Genomic DNA, 17,737 nt, shown 5'->3' with positions numbered 1-17,737 from the left:
AGTTTAATTGGAGCATCAGCCAAGTGGTATAATCAACTGAGCCGAGCCAGAATAAGTTCATGGAGGGATCTTGCACAGGCCTTCATGCAGCAGTACAATCATGTGTTTGACATGACTCTGGATAGGATCACGCTGCAAAACATGGAAAAAAAGCCTAATGAAAATTTTAGGCAATATGCACAGAGATGGAGAGAGGTGGCAATGCAAGTTCAACCACCGTTGTTGGAGAAAGAGACTACTATGTTGTTCATCAACACTCTAAAGGCTCCATTCATCACTCACATGATTGAGAGCACCACTAAAAGCTTTGCGGATATAGTCATGGTGGGAGAGATGATCGAGAATACCATAAAGGGTGGTAAAATCGAGGGGGAAGCGACCAAAAGATTGGCCCCAAGGAGAAAGGATAGTGAAGTGAATAACACAAGCACCTTCAACACGAAGGCAATCACAGTTGGTCAATCTAAAATAGCTGCGGTTGAGCAACAGAGTTCTCAAAGGCAGGAGTCGGGTACAAGGCAGAATTCTGAAAGGATGCAGTTCACCTTCATCCCCGTGACGTATCGTGAGCTTTATCAAAGCTTATACGATGCACATGCTATTTCTCCTTTTCACTTAAAACCACTGCAGCCCCCATATCCCAAATGGTATGACGCGAACGTTAAATGCGAATACCATACTGGAATACCAGGGCATTCGATCAAAAACTGTACCGATTTTAATAAGGCTGTAGAGAGGCTTATTAAGATGGGGGTAGTGAAGTTCGACAATACCCCTAATACTAAAAACCCATTGCCAAATCATAACGATCAAGGAGTGAATGCCATTGGCGAAGCTAGTAAGAGGAGAATGAAGGAAAATATTGCTGATGTGAGGATGCCTATGACGGTGATTTGGGAGGAGCTGGTGAAGAGAGGTACATTAACCTCTAAAAATGAGAGAAGAGAAACAAGGAACTATGGTGAGTTTCATGAGAAAGAAGGACATGACGTTCAAGATTGTGAAGAATTCAAGGCCTTGGTACAAGGCTTTATAGACAACAAAGAGATACAAATTTTTGAAGGTAGCTCTTGTGAAAAACAAGTATGTGTGTTGGAGAATGAACAGAAAGGAACTAGCTGGACAAAGATTATTATTTCCTTGCCAAGGAATAATGAAGTGGGGGCACAAACGTTGCCTAAGGTTATTATCCATAAGCCTATGCCTTTCCCTTATAAAGATAGCAAGAGGGTACCATGGAGTTATGACTACAATGTGACAGTGCCGAAAGAAGAGAGTATAGCCAGTACGTCTAAGGATGTACAAGTTGAGGGTTGCTATACATGGAGTGGGAAGCAATATGATACGGTAGGCGTCAGAGAGGAGCCAAAAAAAACAAAGAATGTTAGTGCGGAGATGGAGAAAGAGGCTGAAGTGCTTGTCAAGGAGCCAGTAAGGGAGGGGGAGGCTAAGGAATTTCTAAAGTTCCTTAAGCATAGCGAGCATAGCGTGGTCGAGCAGTTGCGTAGGCAGCTGGCTCGCATATCAGTATTGGCTTTACTTCTGAGTTCTGAGGTACATCGGGATGCATTAATGAATGTGCTCAACGAAACATATGTCACCCATGACATATCTGTTAACAAGCTGGACCGGTTGGTGAATAACATAAGTGCGGATAATTTCATCCACTTTAATGATGATGAAATACCACCGGAAGGTAGAGGGTCAACTAAGGCCTTGCACATCACCACTCGATGCAAGGGGTACACACTCCCAAGCGTGCTCGTCCATAATGAATCAGCCTTGAATGTTCTACCGTTGTCTACATTGAACAGATTACCCATTGACGGTTTTCACATGAAGACATGTTAAAATGTGGTAAGAGCCTTCGACGGTACAGAAAGGAAGGTGATGAGAAGGATTGACATCCCCTTGGAAATTGGGCCGAGTATATACGAAGTAGACTTCTTGGTAATGGATATCAAGCCCTCTTACAATTGCTTATTAAGGAGGCCATGGATACACTCAGCGGGAGCGGTGCCCTCATCGTTACACCAGAAATTAAAGTTGGTGACGGATGGACGGTTAGTAACCATCAATGCGGAGGAGGACATTATAGCCGCAGTCACTAGCAAGGCCCCTTATGTCGAGACGAACGAAGAGTCTATTAAGTGTTCCTTTCGCTCTTTAGAATTTGTTAATGCAGCCTTCATTTCAGAAGGGAGTGAGCTACCGGTGCCAAAGATAGCAAGAGCCACGAGGATGGCTCTACAAATGATGGTGGGAAAAGGAGCCTTACCAGGAAGAGGGTTAGGAAAATACCTGCAAGGAGGGACTCAAATCCCAGAACTAAAAGAGAAGAGAGACCACTTTGGTCTGGGCTTCAAGCCAGACTATAAGCAAAGGAGGAAGGAAGTTGAGAAGCGCCAATAGGGAAGAAGGGCGCGCCTTAATAGAAGAGAAATAGAGTGGAAGCCGATGACATTCCCTCCAATATCCCAAACCTTCATATCGAAAGGTTTACTTATAGAAAAAAGTCATCAGATTAATGCTATACACGACGAAGGATCAGAGCAAGGAAACCTTGAGGGCATTCGTCCTTACGAACCAGGAAGCTCTCTAAACAATTGGATTGCGGAGGAACTTCCTGTAGTTTTTAGGAATTTTTTAGAGTAATTATCGAAACATTCTTGTTACTCTAGGGCCTAAGAGTAATAGGATTACATTTGTGGAATGGGCTTACGATCATCTATTATTTTTTTAAATAAAACATAACTTTTATCAATTTGAACGAGTATTGTTTCATTTTTATCAACCAATATTCCGTTAAACTTTTGCAATTCTTATTCTTTCATTCATAGCATATAAATAATCATTCTTAAATTCATTCATTCTTTGTATATTCTTTATACTTCACAGGTCCCTAGATATCAATGACATGAGCACTGATATTACAAATCCTGATTTCTCTCGCGAGCAAGACATGTGTTTAGAGGAATCTCAGGATTTTGAAGATGTCCAAGATTATGTGTCTCCGGATTTGTTGAGGATAGTAAAACAGGAGGAGAAACAAATCATGCCCCATGAGAAAGAGGCAATAGAGAATGTAGCTCTAGAGGAAGGGAAAGAGGTAAAAATCGGCACGCATATTGCCGAGGACACAAGACAATGATTGATTGAGTTGCTACATGAGTTCAAAGATATCTTCGGAATCAAGATATGCCAGGTTTAAATACCAATATTGTGGTGCATCGTCTTCCAATAAGATAAAATTATAAGCCAGTCCAACAGAAGTTGCAAAGAATAAGGCCAGATATCGTATTGAAGATAATGGACGAAATCAAGAAGCAGTTCGATGCAGGATTTTTACAAGAGGTGAAGTACTCTAAATGGGTAGCTAAAATTGTACCAGTCCCTAAGAAAGATGAAAGGTATGAATGTGTGTTGATTACAGAGATCTGAACAAACCTAGCCCAAAAGATAATTTCCCTCTGCCACACATAGACACTTTGGTAGACAACACAGCGGGATATTCGTTGCTCTCCTTCATGGATGGTTTCTCAGGGTACAATCAGATCAAGATGCATACGGAAGATATGGATAAAACCACTTTCATAACATTGTGGTGCACCTTCTATTACAAAGTAATGCCGTTTGGATTAAAGAATGCATGGGCAACATACCAACGGGCTATGGTGAACTTATTCCATGATATGATGCTTAAGGAGATCGAAGTATATGTTTATGACATGATTGCTAAATCTCGAATAGAGAAGGAACATATTAAAGTTTTGAGGAAGTTATTCCTGAGATTAAACAAATTTCAGTTGATGCTTAATCCGACAAAGTGCATCTTCGGAGCTAGGTCAGAGAAGTTATTAGGTTTTGTGGTCAGTGAAAAGGGAATAGAAGTTGACTCAGACAAAGTTAGAGCTATACGAGAATTGCCTCCACCATGTACTCAGAAGGAAGTTCGGGGTTTTCTTGGAAGACTGAATTATATTGCTCGGTTTATTTCACAATTAACTTAGAAATGTGATCCTATATTTCGCCTCCTTATAAAACACAACCAAGGTACTTGGGATGAGAAATGCCAGAATACTTTTGATAAGGTTAAGCAATACTTGTTAAATGCTCCAGTGATATCTCCGCCTAGTCCAGATAGACCACTAATTATGTACTTATCAGTGTTTAGTAATTCTATGGGATGTGTGCTTTGCCAACATGGCGAGTCAAGAAGAAAAGAGAAGGCGATATACTACCTCAGCAAGAAATTCACAGAGTGTGAAATGAGATATTCGCCAAATGAGAAATTGTGTTGTGCTCTAATTTGGACGACTCGAAGGTTAAGACAGTACATGCTATGTCATACTACTTGGCTTATTTCAAAACTTGATCCTTTGAAGTATATAATGGAGTCAACAGCTTTGAATAGGAGAATGGCGAGGTGGCAAATTTTACTTTCAGAGTTTGACATAGTCTATATGAGCCAGAAGGCTATAAAATGAAGTGCGATAGCGGAATTTCTGGCTAGAAGAGCTCTAGAGGACTATGAGCCGTTGAATTTTGATTTCCTAAATGAGGAGTTGATGTATGTAACAACTACAGAGGATTGTCCTTGGAAGTTAAGCTTTGATGGGGCATCCAATGCGGTAGGAAATGGAATTGGGGTAGTCTTGGTATCCCCAAATGGTGATCATTATCCATTCACGTGCAAGTTGGATTTTGATTGCACAAACAATATGGCCGAACATGAAGCGTGCATCATGGGACTCCGAGCGGCTATAGAGCGAGGAATAAGAATCTTGGAAGTATATGGAGACTCTGCGCTGGTAACTTACTAGCTTAAAGGTGAATGGGAGACAAGGGATCCTAAATTGATCGATTATCGAAAGGTAGTTTTGGGGTTACTTAAAGAGTTCGATGACATCACTTTCAATTATATCCCACGAGACGAAAACCAGATGGCAAATGCTCTAACAACCTTGGCTTCAATGATTAAAGCGAATAAAGAGGAGGAGATGAGACCCATTCAGATGAGTATCTGTGAGGCTCCAGCTCGCTATTGTAACATTGAGGAAGAAGAAAAGGATGATAACCCTTGGTATCAGGGTATACTGCGATATGTGAGAGATCGTAAATACCCAGAACAGGCAACTGAAAATGATAAGCAAACTTTAAGGAGATTAGCCTGCGACTACGTTTTGGATGGGGATATCTTGTACAAAAGAAGAAAGGACCAAGTATTGTTGAGATGTGTTGACGCCGTGGAAGCTAAGTTAATCTTGGAAGAAGTTCACGAGGGTGTTTGTGGGATGCACGCTAATGGTTTCACGATGACTAGACAAATCATGAGGTTTGGATATTATTGGTCTACTATGGAAGGGGATTGTATCAACTACGCTAAGAAATGCCATAAATGTCAGATTTATGGAGACAAAATTCATGTACCACATTCACCTCTACATGTTATGATTTCTCCATGGCCTTTTTCCATGTGGGGCATGGATGTCATTGGGCCAATATCACCAAAAGCTTCAAATGGGCATCGCTTTATCTTTGTGGTCATTGATTACTTCACGAAGTGGGTAGAGGCTGCTTCTTATGTGAATGTTACTAAGTCGGCTGTGAGTCGATTCTTGAAGAAAGATATCATTTGTCGGTATGGGATGCCTGAAAGGATCATATCAAACAATGCATTGAACTTGAACAACAGAACGATAGCAGAAGTTTGCAGTCAGTTCAAGATTAAGCATCATAACTCTTCTCCGTATCGCCCAAAAATGAATGGGGCAGTAGAAGCAGCCAACAAGAACATCAAGATAGTGGGAAAATGACTGAAACCTACAGAGATTGGCATGAGAAGTTACCATTTGCACTCTTAGCTTATCGAACGTCCGTCAGAACCTCTACTGGGGCAACTCCTTTCTCGTTGGTTTATGGGATGGAAGCAGTGTTACCCATTGAAGTAGAAATACCGCCTCTCCGAGTCTTGTCAGAAATAAAGTTGGATGAAGCTGAATGGATACAATCGCGATATGATCAGTTGAACTTGATTGAGGAAAAGAGGCTAAAGGCCATTCATCATGGTCAGATGTATCAGAAGCGAATGATGTGAGCTTACGACAAGAAAGTACAACCAAGAGAATTCCACGAGGGGGATCTTGTGCTAAAAAAGATCCTTCCCATTCAGAAGGACTTTAGAGGAAAATGGATGCCAAATTGGGAAGGGCCGTATGTCGTGAAGAAGGCCTTCTATGGAGGTGCATTGATCTTAACGGAAATGGATGGGAAGAGTTTACCCAATCCAGTGAATTCAGACTCAGTCAAAAAGTACTTTGTCTAAAGGAGAGGAGAATCTAGGGTGAAAACTCGCAAATGGCGCCTTGAGTTTTCAAAAAAAAATGGAGAGGCCAAGATGAGAACCCGCAAAGGGTGCCTTATGACCAAAGGGGTTTTGAGTTGAAAACTCGAAAAGGCAGCTCAAATTTTGAAGAGCATATGATAATCTTGCTATATCTGACTCAACAAAGAGTGAAGCGCGTTGTATATCGGGGCATCAACAAAGTACTTTGGATCTTTGAAACACATGTTGAACTCAAGAAAGCCTTCATGGAGCTGGTGAACAGATGCTCAAGCGGTGATATCTACGGCATCTAACTTTTTTCTTGCTATCTTTAGATTCTCTTTCTTCTCGAAGATAGGCTATTAGATTAATTTCCTTTGTATTTTCGACAAATTCATTCAAATCTAATTATTCTCAAGATTAAATTCATCTTTCGTTATTCTTAAAGTATGTTGCATTAAAATAATGATAGATGAATTAAATAATTTTCACAAATGAAGTTTTGCTCATTACTCTGGAAATTTCTAGATAATACAAGGAACTAAAACAGAACAATTGTTCGAGGAATTCATGTAAGTGAGGTTTGAAAGAACTCAAGGAAATTCTTTCTTTAGTCCAAAATGATGATTGGACAAATCAAACGATTCGATCTTAAGAGAAGATCATCTTACAGGCATTTTTGGTAGGTCATAGCATTTGAAGAATGGTACAAACCCATAGGCTGAGCAAGAATGATACTTCGAGAAAAATAAAGATAAACTTCGATGAAGGAATGAGTGGTGACGTCTGGAATAGGGGTCATATTCATAAACATTTTGCATTAGAACAGGTTTAATTAGGAGCATTTGACTCACCTCGATCATAGCATCCTAATCAATAGGCATGAACTCATACACATTATACAGGTTATGTCCTTCAAGGGACAATGAAGATTAATGTGCCTTAACCCCCTAAGTAGTAGGGAAACAAGCTAAAGCATAGCAGATCTGAACCAGATCTAAGATGATTTGGCATCTCTGTATTGTCAGAGAACAGATCGAAAAAAAACAGATTTGGCATCTCTATATTCGACAGAGAGCAGATCGAAGACATATCAGATCTAACCTTCGGATGGTTTTTCATCGAAGTAGATCCAAGATGATTTGGCATCCTTGCGTTTACAAGGAGCAGGTCGAAGATAGCAGGTTTGGCGTCTCTGTATTGTCAGGAAGCAGATCAAAGATAGCAGATTTAGCGTCTCTATATTGTCAGAAAGCAGATCGAAGATAGTAGATTTGGCATCTCTATATTCGACAGAGAGCAGATCAAAGACATAGCAGATCTAACCTTCGGATGTTTTTGCATCGAAGTAGATCCAAGATGATTTGGCATCCTTGCGTTTACAATGAGCAGATTGAAGATAGCAGGTTTGGCGTCTCTGTATTGTCAGGGAGCAGATCAAAGATAGCAAATTTGGCGTCTCTGTATTGTCAGAGAGTAGATCGAAGATAGCAGATTTGGCATCTCTATATTCGACAGAGAGCAGATCGAAGACATAGTAGTTCTAACCTTCGGATGTTTTTGCATCGAAGTAGATCCAAGATGATTTGGCATCCTTGCGTTTACAAGGAGCAGATCGAAGATAGCAGGTTTGGCGTCTTTGTATTGTCAGAGAGCTGATCAAAGATAGCAGACTTGTTGTCTCTATATTGTCAGAGTGTAGATCGACGATAGCAGATTTGGCGTCTCTGTATTGTCAGAGAGCAGATCAAAGATAACAGATTTGGCGCCTCTGTATTGTCAGAGAACAAATCAAAGATAGCAGATTTGACGTCTCTGTATTGTCAGAGGGCAGATCGAAGGTAGTAGATTTGGCGTCTCTGTATTGTCAGAGAGCAGATCAAAGATAGTAAATTTGGCGTCTCTGTATTGTTAGAGAGCAGATCGAAGGTAGCAGATTTGGCGTCTCTGTATTGTCAAAGAGCAGATCGAAAATAACAGATATGGCGTTCCTGAGTTTGCAAGAAACAGGTTAAAGATAGCCAATTTGACATTCTTGAAGCTATCAGAATACCTCTGAGGAAGATGAGGATCAAGATTTCGAGACTTGGCCAGGCCAGACAAATTAGGTCCTTTTATAATCTTTGCTCCATTCCTGTTACGTAGTAATGAGCAAAGAGGGGCAGCTGTAATAACCAAATTTGCCCGGCACATAAATGAATAAATAAAAACAAAAACATAAATTAAAAAATAATAAAGCTTATACAATCCATGTACAAAGCCCAAAACTCATTTACATTTACAGCCTATTACCTGTTTATATTTGCACCCAAAGGCCTAAAACCCTTAGCCCAGATACCTAAAACTACCTAGTGCCCAATTACACCCAAGCCCGTATGCTACCCAAAATACATAGGGCCCAAGTGGCCCAATCTGTTAACGGAAGACAGAGAGGCCTAGGGTTTTAGAAACCCTAGGCGCTGCAACCATCCCAAGCGTCACGCCCTTTCATCCCGCGCCGTTTCAGTAGGCTTCATCGGCACTGTGACTCCGGCCTCGTATCACGCCGCAATCAACGGGTGAATCAATGTTAACGAATTCACTGATGGATTTTTTTCGTCGGTGCCTGCAAGAAGGAAAGAGTCACAACAGCAAAAGAAATAAACAAGGAAAGAAATCAAAAGATTCTTTCTTAAAATGTAACAGAGGGTTATAAAAACCCTTTTTGTTCCAATTTGTAGACACGTTTTTTTTACAGAGAGATTGAATAAAACAGAATACACTTTTATACAGAAAAGAGAATCACAGTCGATCGAGGAACACATAGGTGAATATTTTTCCTTTTCTGAATATATATATACAGATATTGTAACAACAAAAAATAAAATGGAAAAGGGGAACGCACCATTTTTATCCGTGTCGAAAAAAGGGAATTTTTCCAGTTCCCGACCACCGTACGTGGTGGCGTTGGCTGGGGCGCGTGAGCGCGTGCAAGCCCCAAACGGAGTCTCGATAGAACTCCGAAAGTTGGCCCCAGATCCTCTTCAGAGGATTTCTTTCTTTTTTTTTTTAACTGGGTTTCAAAATGAATTTAAGTTTAATGTTTGGCTTTTATAGCCTTATAAGAACGACGTCGTTTAGCTTAAAAGGATAGGCTTCAAAACGGCGTCGTCTCAGGGCCAGGATCCGCGTGTTGACCCGTGACCCGGGAAGGATCCGCGTATTTTTGTTTAAAAGGCTAATTGCCCAATTGGTCCTGCCCTATTTTTAATATTTATGAATTCATTTTATTTTTATTATGATTTGACCCGGGCCTTTTATATTAGTTTCAATTTAGTCCTAGTTGCTATAGTAAGGCTTTATTTTAAACGGTGTCATTTTAGGGATTAGGGCCAATTCCCAGTGAGTCCCTCAGTTTTTAATGTATATTTCAATTAAGTCCAAATTTTTATTTATTTATAATTAACCCTAGTTTTAAATTAAATTCAATTTTAGTCCCTTTTTATATATATTTAAATTTTTTTAAATATTATATGTATTATTTAAACATTAGCTATATGAAAAATAATATATATCATTTATAATATTATATACATTTTTATAAATTTTACTATATGTTATGTTTTTATTATATATATTATTTATTCTATTATATTCACATTTTATTATATGTTATATATTTTTACTATATATATATTATTTATTTTATTATATTTCACTTATTCTATTATTTTTATTATTTTTTATATTATTTATCATATAGTTTATATCATTATATATTTTGTTTATAAATTTTATTATATGTTATATATTTAACCATATATTATTTCCTTACATTATTATCATTTTATTATGAAATATATATTTTTAAATATTTTTGAATTTCATTACTAAATAAATATGTGTAATATCAATATTTAGCATATTATTTTTTAATATATTTAAGTTATTATATCCTATAATATAATATATATTATTTTTTTATTAAAAAGATTCTACTTATCATTCTTATATTATTTCTAAATAGTTTTAAATATCTTTATTTTAATTTTAGTTAATTTATATTTTTATATGATCAGAATTTGCATATCTATTTTTGTTTTTTAGTATTGTTTTAGTAAGTTAAATTTTATAGAATTATTTATTACTTTATGTTATTGTTTTTATATATTTGCATGAAAATTAATTATCCAAGTTACATTTGCATAAAATATTATCACATATATATTATGCAATTTATATTGTTGTATTCATTACGCTCTATGTTATATTTAATATGTAACGATAATGCATGTATATTTTATATTATCTATGATCACATATGCATAAAAAGATGACGTATATTGTGTAATTTATGCTATTACTCATCATCTTTATTATATTTGCATAGAATGTTAAAATAGGTATCATGTAGGTTAATATTGATCCTTTGTAACATGTTAAATGCATCATCACTTTAAAGATTTTTTATATTTCATTTGATCCAAAAAGATTTTTTTTTTAAAATAAGGCAATGTTTTTGGTATTTAGGAATTTTGAATGTAGTGCCCTAACATGCTGGGTTGCGATTTCCCGTTTGTCTAAATACCTCAAATATCCTTCTAAATAAGTTTTGAAAATCACAAGATGATTTTATTTACAAAAGTTTAAAAATATCGTGTCCAGTCATGCTGGATATGATGTTTATATTCTTTCGAAGCCAAAGAATCTTGATTCTTTTTTTAACTCAAATTATTACGGTTTTAAAGAGATCTTATTTCTAAATTCTTTCAAACTTTTGACATTAAGACAAAATTATTCAATTTGGTACCAATTTTGGGGCGTTACGAGGGTGCTAATTCTTCCTCGTGCGTAATCGACTTCCGAACCTATTTTCTCGTAATTTCGTAGACCAAAACGTTTTATAAAGTGATCCAATCACACTTTAAAAGGTTGGTGGCGACTCCCGTTTTTAAAATACCCTCTCCGTCTTTAAAAATCCCATTTTTTAAAAAAGGGAGGTTTCGACACTATATATATTATAATCTATAATATAATAAAAGTTTTATATACCAATACTTATAAAATATATTAATTATTATCATATATTGTTGTTTATTATTATACTGGTTAAAATATGCTCTAAGTTTCTAAATGTTTTGTACATTTGAAAGTTTGCTCTCCTATTTTATTATATAATTCTATATCATGTTATTATATATTTTATATTATCATTAAATTTTAATTTTGTAATGTCCCAAAATTTTAGAATTTTATTGTGAGAATTTGTAGTAATTAAGATTCTGTATTTGTGGCCTCTGTGTTCTGTTATTGTGTTTAAGGTTTGGAGTTTAAGTTGCATTGTTAAAAGTTTTGTTATTTTAAAACCAACCCTTATCCATGTGTTATGTAGTTAAGTGCAATTCTGTGTGAATGTGTGTTAAGAATGAGCCTGCTGGTTCACTGATTAAGCATCTATCTGTATTCTGTCCGGTTTTGAGTTCAAGTCCTATCGTATGTGTTAGGAAATAATTTTTGTAAAATGGCGGAAGGTGGGATGGTTAACTTAAAACATTCTGAAAGAAATTCTATTGTTCTTTCTTTTTTTTTTAAAAAAATTTCTCTAAGTTCATAGTTTTCTTTTCCTTTTCTTATTTACTTTTATTTTTGCTTGTTGCTATACTCGATTCTGCGTCAATTGGGAATTCTTCGTTGTATGTGAGGCCAATTGTGCAATTATTATGTAAGTTTCGTCATTATTGTGCTATACTTGATTGGTTACTTTTTAGGCGAGGATATTACGAGAGATGTTCCTCTGTCATGTTAGCCTAGTTTCCTCTGTTTCATGCGAGGTAAGTGTGCGAATTGAGTTTTGGTTGCATCGAAACTTTCGACATAATTTTGACGATAGGTTGATTTTAGTAAAATATTAAGAATGATTGTGACACCCCTAATTTGACCCTAGTCGGAAAGTGGTTTCGGGACCACAAAACCAAGTTACAAAAATAATTAATTGTTATATTCTATGCTTATTATTTGTGAATAAGTATGTGTGAAAATTCCATGCTTTAATTTTGTCATTTGGATGTGAAATTTAGCTAAAAAGGGCATATTTGAGAAACTTTAAAAATATGATAGGCAAATGTCCAAGTGATTAAAATGTTAAACTATTAAAGTTGTGGGTTTGCATGTCAAAGTACCCAAAATTTGACTAGTGGCCTGCCATGCTATGGGTTAAAATGTATTATAAACATTTTATGTTAGTGTTTTATGTTAGAATTAATAAAATAAAGAACATGGGTAATAAAATAATAGTGGTTAGTAGGGGAGAAACAAAAAAATGAGCTAGGTTGCTCCTCCATTGCCGTGAATGGAAGGAAGAAGAAGAGGGGAAGTTCGGCCAAGGTGGTTCTTGAGATTAAGGTATGTTCAATGTTGCTTTTGGAGGTTTACACATCCTTTGGAGGGTTAGCCTACTTCTATTTATCTCATGGATGAAATTAGAGTTGTTGGAGAGTTAGGATTCGGCTAAGAGGCTTCAAAATTTTAGTTGATGCCTTGATACTACTAGCATATTAGCTATATGGATGTGTTAAGTTACTTGAAATGCTAGATAAATTTGAACTCCCTACCAAATTCTTTAGGCAACCCATGTTAGAAATTTCGGTATTGAGATGTCTAGATCTTTCGACCATTGTAGCTGTGGAGGAATAAAGTTTTTGTTTCTTGTTAAATTGGATGAATCTTGTTGTATGCTTGAACAAACTATGATTAAATGGATGCATAGATTCAAAGTGGGAAGAAATGGGCTATTATATTTGATGCTAATGCCGAATATGAAGATGATGAACTTGAATAAATAATATTCAGCTAGCATGATAAGTTATGAAATATTAAGTAGATGATATAATTGATTGATGAAGTGGCTAATAGGGATTTCTAATGAAATTGTTGCCAAGGCCGAATGTATCATGAAGTAAATAAAAAAATTCTAAATGTGCATTATGTGCTTATATGTGTATTCGGCCAGGGAAGTTTGACATGAAACTTTGATAGGTTTGAGAGATGAATGACCGAATGAGCTAGAGGTTATGTATGGATGAATTTTATGCACATGTGTGTGTGTGGCATTAGTAGCTAATGGCATTCGGCATTGTTTAATTAAAATTAGAAATGAATGCTTGAAAGTTAAATAGGTCGCTCTAATGACCAAATATGCTAAAAGCTAATATATGGACAAATGATACGAATGAATTGGTTTTTGAAATGTATATGGTTGCCGTATGTATGTGTTTGATTGAGAAGTAAATTTGTTTGATTTAGCTCAAGAGCCAAGAGGATCAAAGTTGGATAAGGGAAAGGAAAAAAGTGATCGAAGAGCCGTCTAATCGTTCGGCAACTTCCGAGGTAAGTTTTAAGTGATTAAACGTTGAGTAAATTCAATCATAATAGGACATAATGAGTTGATTTAATAAGATATGATGTGGCCATGATATGTCTTAAACTCAAATGGTAAGTTCATAAGTGTTTGGACTTGGAAATTTAAGAGCAAATTGTAATAATTTGCTTTGGACAGCAGCAGTAACGTGATTTTAGAAAATCACTATAAATTGTTGGTGTGGAATTATAGGCTGAATAAAATATGTAATCAAAGCTTAGTTAGTCTAGTTTCTTATAAAAGAGACCGTGTAAGCAAAGAAATTGCCTATAAAGAGATATTTAAAGTTGTGCGGGACTGTGTCAGAATGACTCCGAAATCCCCTGTTCTGTTTTTAGAAAATCATTATAAATTGTACAAAAATGGTTATAAGATAAAATTTATATTCTTAGACTCCTTAATGAGTCTAGTTTCAAATGAAATCAAATACAACACATTTTGAATTCTGTAAAATGAGAAATTTGATTCGTAGTGAAGAGTGGTCAGATTAGTCAAACAGTGAAACAGGGGAAACTTTAAGAAAAATCTGGTATTGATTGGCCAAACCTAAAATTATGGAAATTTTATGGATGGAAGATATACGAGTCTATATTCAGGAAAAATTAACGGCAAGTGATTTGGAGTTTTGTAGCTCCGGTTATAAATAATTTAGTGACCATTGCTTAGGAAAACAGCTCGTAGTGAATATGTGATTTTGTTGTAAACATGGATAAAACTTGTTTTAGTTGCTCATAAGCTAGTGATTAAACCCATACTTGAATTCTAAATCGTGATATTGTAAGCTTATGAGTATTCTAATATGAAATGATAGTATGGCGTAAAATTGAATTATTCATTGGAAAGTGATGGATGTAGATTCGGCCAAGACCAAGTCTGTACATGATAGTATATGTGGTATGTGAAGTATATTTGAATAAATGTGAAAGTGTATATATGTGATAAGGCCTAATAGCCGATGTGATGAATGTGAAAGTGTATATATATGTGATAAGGCCTAATGGCCGATGTGATGAATGTGAAAGTGTATATATGTGATAAGGCCGAATGGCCAATGTGATGAATGTGAAAGTGTATATATATGTGATAAGGCCTAATGGCCGATGTGATGAATGTGAAAGTGTATATATATGTGATAAGGCCTAATGGCCGATGTGATGAATGTGAAAGTGTATATATATATGTGATAAGGCCTAATGGCCGATGTGATGAATGTGAAAGTGTGTATATGTGATAAGGCCGAATGGCCAATGTGATGAATGTGAAAGTGTATATATATGTGATAAGGCCTAATGGCCGATGTGATGAATGTGAAAGTGTATATATGTGATAAGGCCTAATAGCCGATGTGATGAATGTGAAAGTGTATATATGTGATAAGGCCTAATAGCCGATGTGATGAATGTGAAAGTGTATATATGTGATAAGGCCTAATGGCCGATGTGATGAATGTGAAAGTGTATGTATGTGATAAGGCCTAATGGCCGATGTAATGAATGTGAAAGTGTATATATGTGACAGGGCCGAGTGGCCAACGTGATGGATGTGAAAGTGTATAAATGTGATAAGTCCCGAAGGGCATTTGTGTCAGTACTATATCCGGGTTAAAACCCCGCAGGCTTTATGCGAGAATATTATCATTGATTAATGTCCGTAAGCTTCGTGCTCGTACTATATCCGAGCTCTAAAGACCCGATGACTACGTGTGGAGATTATGTCCGGGTAAGACCCGATGACTACGTGTGGAGATTATGTCCGGGTAAGACCCGATGACTACGTGTGGAGATTTTGTCCGGGTAAGACCCGATAACTTCGTGTGGAGATTTCGTCTGAGCTAAAGGTCTCACCGATAATCCGAGTAGAGGTTAAAGCTATAAGACTTCGTAATAAGAATTGCTTATAAATATATTCAATGCGAAAGGTTAAACAGGTATGTACTCCAAGTTTATATGTGAGCTTGATTTGCACTAAATCATAAGGTAGTTATGTGATGCATACGAGAGCAATCTATGAGACTATTCCTATGATTATGTGACATCAGATCAGTGTGAGAGGTTATGTGAAATCATACGATATATCTATGTCACATGAGCTCACTTTTATGTGAAAGTTTATCTGCCTATTGTATATGATGAGATGTGCATATTCGGTAAAGGGATGGTATGCCTGAAGGAAGAGTGAAATAAAAATACGAACAACTATGTTATAATTTGATTGTTATCTGTTGACACTGCTTAAAACTTACTAAGCATTGTAATGCTTACTCCGTTTACTCTGTTTCCTCTGTTTTATAGATCTCATTGCGAAGCTACAGGCTCGGGGATCGTCAGCAACTAGTCACACTATCACTATCCACTGCTTGTTACTGTTATGTTTAGAACTATTTTATGGCATGTATAGAATAGACTAGTGGCGGAAGAATATTTTTGGTTAATGTATATAAGCCATGCGAAAATGGCATCTTTTGAATGTTTACTTAGTGAAGTTTAAATTTTATCTCTGGCTGTGCTTAGTACTTATTTAAATGAATGATCTTTATTTCAAGAAAAAGTTTAAAATTTTACTGTTCTGACATGAGTTACAAGTCCGGTAATGCCCCTTACCTATTCCGGCGACGGTTACGGGATAGGGGTGTTACAATGATGGTGTAATTGATTATTGGATGGTCGTGTTAGGTTTTGGAATCTTCTTATGTTGTTTCTGCATCATAACTACTTCAAGTGCATGCCGAAAACTTCATTTTTCGCGAATTTCGGTTGCTGGAAAACATGGATGTCGACGCCACACAGCAAGGCATACGGGCATGTGCCTAGGCTGTGTAACTCACTGTTCATCAGTTTGGAGCCACACGGGCATGTGTGACCATGTTAGTGCAGAGTTCACATGGGTAAAAGACATGGGCATGTGTCTAGGCCGTGTAACTCTCTGTTTATGTTTTAGAACCACATGGGCAAAGGACATGGGTGTGTGCCCAAGCCGTGTGAGCCACACGGGCAAGGACATGGGCGTGTGTCCAGGCCGTGTGGCATATAAAAAGGGATCGAAACCCTTTTTTGAGGCCATAAATGTTGTTTAAGACTGATATTGACTTTCCCATTGTCTGAATGATCTGAATATGGTTGAACGAGAACTCTTTGATACTCTGTGACAGACATATAAATACCATAACTGTATGTGTACTGTGATACTTAATTTGATATTGAATTGTGTTATCTACTTGTGAAGTAATTTAGAATAATTGAATACTTATTGTGAATATCAGTAATCTGTATTTGCATGGGTTAGGATATTGTGAAGAAGGAAGTATTCCGCTCTGAATTAGTGGCTAAGTCACCACGTACATAACTCTGGTTCTGGCGCTTCATCGCATTACGATCTAGCAGCTAAGCTGCATTTCTGTAAATGTGTCAGACAAACACTCTATGGTGTGTAGGGTTGGCTGGGCATTGAATGCCCTTAACGGTGTGTTGGGATGGCTGAATATGGTGTGTAGCAGATGTCATGCATGGGTAAATTTCTAAACATGAACCCTGGCTTGAAATATGAGTAGAAATAGAGAGAGCATGTTATAAGGATATCAAAAACATGAAGTACATTAAAAACGGGCTAGGGAGTACTTATTTTTAAGCTTGAAAATGTTGGAAACCCTAGCTATGGAGAGCATGCAATTTTCAGCAGCATGGAGAAGAATATGGACATGATTTTGGCCTATTTTCCCTTTTTATTAAGTTTATTATCAAATGACCAAACTGCCCTTTCTTACAAAACTTTCAAAATTTTTCATGCAAGCTCATTTTTGTCCAAAAACTTAGAAATTGGGAAAATTACTCTTTAAGACCTTCTAATTAAGAATCCAAAGCAATTTCATACAAATTGCTTCTAGAACCCTAGTTTTGCAACTTATTCAATTTGGTCCCTAATTTCCAATTGGACACGTTATACTTAGAATTTCTTCATGAAACTTTAAAAAATGCTTAGTTTCATATCCTAGACCTCATAATAATCATAAAATAAATATT

General features: G+C 36.6%; 1 protein-coding gene across 1 annotated transcript; it reads left to right on the top strand.

Moving 5' to 3' along the window:
* The first annotated feature begins 201 nt into the window (after window positions 1-201).
* On the top strand, window positions 202-2,412 carry LOC121209997 (uncharacterized). Its single transcript, XM_041082054.1, has 3 exons — window positions 202-1,431; window positions 1,501-1,696; window positions 2,186-2,412. Exons 1-3 carry the CDS (start codon window positions 202-204, stop codon window positions 2,410-2,412), a joined length of 1,653 nt encoding a protein of 550 aa, XP_040937988.1.
* Window positions 2,413-17,737: the final 15,325 nt, after the last annotated feature.

The sequence above is a fragment of the Gossypium hirsutum genome, chromosome A11 (assembly GCF_007990345.1).
Source record: "Gossypium hirsutum isolate 1008001.06 chromosome A11, Gossypium_hirsutum_v2.1, whole genome shotgun sequence".
NCBI lineage: Eukaryota > Viridiplantae > Streptophyta > Magnoliopsida > Malvales > Malvaceae > Gossypium > Gossypium hirsutum.
This window is presented reverse-complemented; position numbering and strand designations above follow the sequence as displayed.